This window comes from Drosophila montana, unplaced genomic scaffold (assembly GCF_035044405.1).
Source record: "Drosophila montana isolate Dmon_TW-CO22-7 unplaced genomic scaffold, ASM3504440v1 contig_3733_1, whole genome shotgun sequence".
In the NCBI taxonomy this organism is placed as follows: domain Eukaryota; kingdom Metazoa; phylum Arthropoda; class Insecta; order Diptera; family Drosophilidae; genus Drosophila; species Drosophila montana.
Window position 1 is genome coordinate 5,410,961 of NW_026998620.1, and position 6,649 is coordinate 5,417,609.

Here is a 6,649-nt window from a genome sequence, read left to right on the forward strand (position 1 = left end):
AAATAATAATAAAAAATCAAAGGCAGTAAAAACCAAAAAACACAAATCCAAAGCAACCAAGCAAAGTAAATTGGCGTGTGTGTGTATATGTGTGTGCATGTGTATATGTGTGTACGCCTCTTAGCCCAAGGGCTTGGCATTGTTGCAAAAGAAATTATGGCCGCGTTGTTGCTCGTTGCTGTCGTTGTTGTTGTTGCTGTTGTGCTAATTTGTGTTTGCGGCACTCGCATATCAAGGGGCAGGGCAACTGGCAGCTGTTGTTGCTGCTGTTGCTGTTGTAGCAGCTGTGGCAGCTATGGCTCGGTCCGGTCAGCGCGAAAAATGAAGTTGACCTGCTTACAGCCGTGCCCAAAGTCTAAAACTGGAACAAAACTCACACACACACACAACCAAAACACTTCCGAACAAATTTACATAGGCTCGGGCAAAGAAATTATGCATGCGGCTGTTGATATTGAAATGCCGAGCAGGTTAAACTCTGTGCCGCCCACTCCAAGTTAAATGAAGTGGAGCCAGCGGCAAAGCAAGTTTAACTTTCGTCTACGAGCGCCAGTTTGCAGACCATAAACACGTAAGGCACGAAAAGCAAACAAAATAAATACACAAAGCTAGTACGACGCGAAGTCAACGTCAACGTCAACGTAGACGCCAACGCCGACGACGACGACAACAACAACATGCAAATTAAACTAGGTAAGAAGCTGCTTACACTTATATGCTTGTATGTATTTGTAGTGCAGCTGTTTGCGCTGCCGACGTCGACGTCAGAAAGTGGCAGGAAGTCGTTAGAGCAAAAGTGTCCGCTTGGACGGCAACCTTTGTGGGTCAAATCGTGGTAAAAAACGGCTCGGAATAACTGTGCCACCGCTCGGCATTTGCCAAAGTCAAACGCATTGAGCAAGCAACAACAATGTTGCGACGCCCTAATTTTGACCACGAATAAATCAGTGAGCGTCGTGGCTAACGACGAGAACTTGGCACAAATCCATTAACACTCACATTTCAGTTGTCGCATGCTAGGCACAAATAATTGAAGTCTTTTTATATAAACTTGGCCAAGTAAGCCAATCCCAGGCGCACACGCCCAAGACAACAGCTGAGCTGGCTTAACGCCTCCTACGGCACGGCTCGTTGTTCATGTTAACAAAACGAACTTTTAATAAATTCATTACATTGGCACTTTATGGCCCTGGCACGCCCAGAGAACAGCAAGGCGGCGAGCTGCACAGAGCGCTGCATTGCTTTAATGCAATGCCTGGCATTACGTATACGCCCCTACATTTATGGACAATCAAGTTTATGGTCGTACGAGTATGTTTGTATGTACAAATTCCGAGAGCTGCTCTGTTTATCGTCACTTTGCACTTCTACTTGACTTACCCAAGATATTTTCAAATCGAACTTGTGTGTGTCGCAGGAAACTGGGGTTGGGTGGCGCCGTAGCTGGAAGTGGGCTATAAAGCCTTGTCTTATTGATGTGCTGCATTTAGATATAAGAGGGAAGCACTAACAGCGTTCGAAGGTTAGAATAAACTCAATGTGAATGCAAGCAAATGTCAAACCTTTTAGGCCAATAATTTGAAATAACTGCTTACATGGTTGTGTCAACATCGATTTGTGGCCATAAATGTCATGATGCCATGATGCCAGATAATAAATATCTAAACAAAAATTTCAATTTAAGCAATTCGTATAAAAGTTGATCGCATTCCGAGAGCATATATTTTTGCCGAAAGTTTGCCTTCAAAGGTATGAAAAGATAAACTTTTTAATCGCACTCAAATTAAAACTCAATTATATTATTTACATTTATAAAATTAAGCACAATTGCATTTTAAATATTTAAAAGCTAACATTTGTCTAAGAATTTCATCAAATTATCAATAGACGACAGCGTTTACTGTATGTCAATGAGATTAAATAGATTGCCATCAGTCGGAACTTTCAGACAGGGCCCAAAGGAGATGAAAATTAAAATAATATATATTTACGAGACAGATAAATAGCATTGTTTCATGCTAATTATTCTATTTTTAATAGAGGTGTAAGCATGCGACCTAAATAAAAAGATGCTGACTTAATTACCGCAGGCCGAGTCTAGAGACCTGATAAAATTAAATATATTATTTTAATAAAATTATCGACGGTGATTTCGTGGAACATAATTCCAATTATTTACTTCAGACTTGAATACCTTTTTTAAATAAACTAGGACCGTGTCTAAGACTTATTATTATTATTCATTAATTAAATTTATAAACCGATTTTATTTTTAGACGGAATTAGCCAGATATACCATTCATCCAGCAGCTCTAGAAACATCTGCATATAACGCCGTCAACAGTGACACATCAAGAGAGTGGGCGGGCATCTTATTCAGGCGTATCTGCGGAGCAGTAAGCGAAGAGTAGGTAGCAGCACGCATCCTTGGGGTAAAAAACAACTATTTTTAATTATTTAATTTAATTCATTATTTTGCTGTGCACAGTTAAGCAAATATGGTGTTGCCAGACGTTTCTTAATAGGTCAAACCATGTCAACCTCGCCAGAAGTGTAATGGAATAAAAAAGGATAAGGACCAGAAGTCTGCTAAGGATACATCTTGTTGACTTGGCCAGCCGCAGGATATAGTATCTGCTCAGACATCCTTATGTAATTATAAATTATATTTATAAAGTAATAGTATTATTTATGTATATATTTGCAAAACCTAAAAACTTTAAACCAAATCTTGAGATGCCATTTAAATGTCATTTAAGAATTTCTAAATGGGGAATCGTGGAGCGCTCCGCTTTCTGTATTTTCTGTAATTTCATTAAGTCGGGTTAAACTTGCCCTTGAACTGGATATTACATCCAACATAAATATTGCAAGCCGTCGTCCGCTTTGGATTGTTGACGTAACTGTTGGCATTGCACTGGACAGATTTATTTAACCGGAAGCCCAATAATGCCTAATAATAATGCTGATTGCTATTTAATAAAGCTATTTTAGTAATAGGCTTGATTGCCCATTTGCGCCACAGCCGCAAAAATATGTGACCCAAATTTGCATAATTTCGGCAATCCCTGCTCAAGGTCAACATTTTGGCCACCAAACCGGGGGCGGAGTAGTCAGTTAAAAATGTGTTAGCCAAGGAAATAAAATTAAATACAACAAAAAAAGTTTGCTCGATTACATCTTAAAATGAAATAAATTAGCGCAACAAGCTGGAATCATGAAATTCAGAATGAAAAGCTCAACAACAACAAGTAAAGATCTTGCCACTACAAGCTGATTATCGCTAATTGGGACCAAGGCAATTGGGGTAAAACGAGCCAGAAACAGAGTGGAAACCAAAGAAAATTATATTTATGTATGATTGGACTAAAATGGAATGTTCTTGCAAACATAAACGAGTTTAAGAAACCAATAATAAAAGAAGTAGGGACGTATAAGCCTAATCTCCCACCATACTCAGATGTCTATAATACCTTGCCCATAAATTATCGGTACGCCGCAAAATCGCAGAGTTTGGTTAAAATATCTCGATAATACAAAAACTTCAAAATCAAAATCAGCCGACACTCCGCCAACTACGCTACGCAATCAACTGCGATAAAATACATGTGACTTACAAAATAATCAAAAGCAAAAAAAAATATATTAATTATTATTGGAAATTTTGTCAATTTTTTAGCTGTATTTAATTTATTATTGTTATTTTCTTTGTGAATAATAACAAATGCCAGAGAATTTCAACCGGCGACATAATTAAACGATTACAGAAAAACTGAAGGAATCACTAGAACTCATGAGAATCACAAAGTAGGGCAGTATTTAAAAATAAATTTTTTTATTATATTTCCAGCGGAGTGAGAGCAGTTACTGAGGGGCATTAAGCTGCTTTATCCGGGCCAAGTTTTATCTATCACGAAAAGCAACTACAAGACTTTAAAGAGTCTGTAGCAAAACGTAACAATTTTAAACATCAAATAAGGGAGGAGGCTCTGAAGTCGCTGTCAGCATTGGGTATGCTGACAATGACTATAAAAAAACATCATACACATAAACATCACACACTGATAGAGTTGGATCATACAATGGCTCAGGTAGGCTGTGAAAAATAATTTATATTAGAATAATAACTAAATGAACACATTTATATTCGATCCCTTAAAGGGTAACAAAATTTCTGTTTTACGAAAAATGTTTGGTTTGGGTAATAAAAAACCCGAAAATTCGTACATGGTGCCGCAGAATTCGAAAATAAATTTGGAGCAAAAGCCTGGTTTCAAGGAACACATTGCCAATCTGAAGGAAAACAATTACGATCGCAGCGCCATGAATAAGTGCCCACATTGCGAAAATATGGCCAAGAACTTTTTGTACTTAGAAAGCCTGATACGTAACAATTGCGATAAAAATCCAAAGTGCAACCTGTGCCAATCGTCCCTGAAGTATCTACAGTATGTGAATAGAAACATAATGCAAGTCTTTGGAAACTTTGACTCGATTGTACAGGCTGCACGCGTCTTTTCCACACAAGTGCCGCCATCGCCGAAGTACTCAGTGAAGAAACCACAGCCGAAAGAAGTCAAATCAATGCGTTCTGAGGGCGGTGCTCTTGTGAACGTACAGAAATCTACAAAATCTCTAAAGGCCATCAAATCGCAGAAATCAAAGAAGTCGATCAAATCCTCTAAGTCGGGCAAGAGCCTGACCAAGGCAAAGAGCAGGAATACCACTGGCACAAAGAGCCGCATCGGTCACGGCAAGATGGTACTCAAGAGCAAATTCAAGCCAAAACCGCCGAAGTCATCCAAATTGGCCAAACAGCTCAACAAGGTTGTCCGCAGCGCCAGCCAATATCAAAACTTGCGTGCCATGCGCTCCAAGCTGGCCAACAAGGCAAAGAAGCCAAAGAAGCAGCGTACCAACCCAGTGCCCACCAGCATCAACTGGAGCCTGCTCAAACGCAACATGCCCAAGCGTACCAAGCCAATTGTTGTATATTAGATCGCATTGCAATCCCTAAACCGAATGGCAAAAACAGATTTGACTTATTTTGAACGCCTGACAAATATCGAACTCTTAGCTTCGTCAAAATTTTCCGTATATACAATGTAAAGCACACGCATTTTGGTTAAAATTAAGAAAACATTTAAATATTAATTTATTATCATTAAATTTCACATAATCTCCTCTCCCTTCCGCAGCTATGCCCTAATGCGGGCATGCAGAGACTGCGCTGCATACTTTTTTAAAAAGTTGACCAAACAATCCTGCCAATTGCCGCTGGCAGCTTTGAATACAGCTTCACACGTAACCGTATATTTATACATATTGTTTTGACGCGTTGCAAGTTTGCATAATTTTCTATTTGTTCGGACTAGCATGTGTTAATTGGCCTTCCCTACTTTTTATCAAGTTTCTAGTAAATTACCGTAGGCCGGCAACACTTATACCCTGTTTCTTGCAGTGTGTTGAAAGTGTGTCGTTTCAGGCAGAACATTCAATCAAGGCATGGATGAACTAGATTCACAAGCCAGAATGATTCTCAGGCACACGACAATTGCATACCCTGTATGCATTCCATTAATGCTTCCATTTATAATTTAATCGCCAGGATAAGTAGCTTATTTAAAAAAATCTGATTCAAAGGCCTTATTTCCGACCGATCCTTTGGAAACCTTAAGAATAATAACATACCTGAAAGATTCCGGCATTTTATTCAATAGAGTATGAAAAGAATAAAATTCCTTTCGAAAGAATCAAGTTCGTTTCTTCCACGTTAAAATAAATTGCATGCTACAGTGAAAACTCTACTAACGTACACTCCTATAAGGCGGACACCCCTCTTAGTCGGCCATTTTCTGTCTAACCTTTATAAAACAGGGCACACAATTTTGAGTTTCCAAAACAACAGAAAATTTGCTGTGCACTTTGTTGGCGCAAACGAATTTCGCTTAATTGTTGCAAATATTTTATTATTGCGAGTGTAGGCAAACGTGCAATTAGTGTGGAGTGTCCACTTCAAAGCGGTCATCGGTTATTAAATTTGTTTTTGTATTTTTTTTTTTTTTTTTTTTGGGTGCTCCTACCCTGCATAAGAGCCACACAAGCGACTTCAATTTTCGAGTTAGCAACCGGCCGCGTGTGGCACAGCCAAATATTTTGTCAATTTAAAATCGAGCGGTTAGTAAACGTCCATCGGGCCGGGGGCCAGGTCCAATGGGTAGCCGGAAAGCAACCAAATATATTTCTATACCAACTGACTTTCGGGTCGCAACCGGCAGTTGGACAATTTTACGCCATACGCCCACAAATAGGCCGCTTACGCAGCTGTGAACCCCAATGGACGACCCTTCATTTGTTTATCCCGCCGCCGGCCAGGCAAATGTATTCGTGTGTGTGTGTGTATGTGTTTTCGCCAGTGTCCATGCCCGCTTCGCTGGACATTTGGCTAAAACTTATTAGACACGAGTGTATTTAGCGCATATGTGCCCGGTTATACATAACTGTCTGCGGGCCATACCCCACGCTGGGACACAGAGCCATAAGTAAACACATACATAAGAATTGGATGCCCGCTGAATATTTCCACCTATGTCAATGGGTCAACATGGGAATATGCGTGTGTGCAAAAGGAAATCACATAGAACTGCGA

At 39.6% G+C, this 6,649-nt stretch overlaps 1 protein-coding gene and 1 long non-coding RNA gene across 2 annotated transcripts; both read left to right on the forward strand.

The window, feature by feature from the left end:
- Positions 1-225: 225 nt before the first annotated feature.
- Positions 226-3,489, forward strand: LOC135436694 (uncharacterized). The gene is made up of 4 exons (XR_010437576.1): positions 226-693; positions 2,277-2,432; positions 2,489-2,652; positions 2,760-3,489. It is a non-coding gene; the product is annotated as an uncharacterized LOC135436694 (long non-coding RNA).
- Positions 3,490-3,935: 446 nt separating this feature from the next.
- Positions 3,936-5,154, forward strand: LOC135436692 (uncharacterized). The gene is made up of 2 exons (XM_064694380.1): positions 3,936-4,091; positions 4,162-5,154. The coding sequence occupies exons 1-2, from the start codon at positions 4,014-4,016 to the stop codon at positions 4,996-4,998; spliced, it is 915 nt and encodes a 304-aa protein (XP_064550450.1). The 5' UTR covers positions 3,936-4,013; the 3' UTR covers positions 4,999-5,154.
- Positions 5,155-6,649: the final 1,495 nt, after the last annotated feature.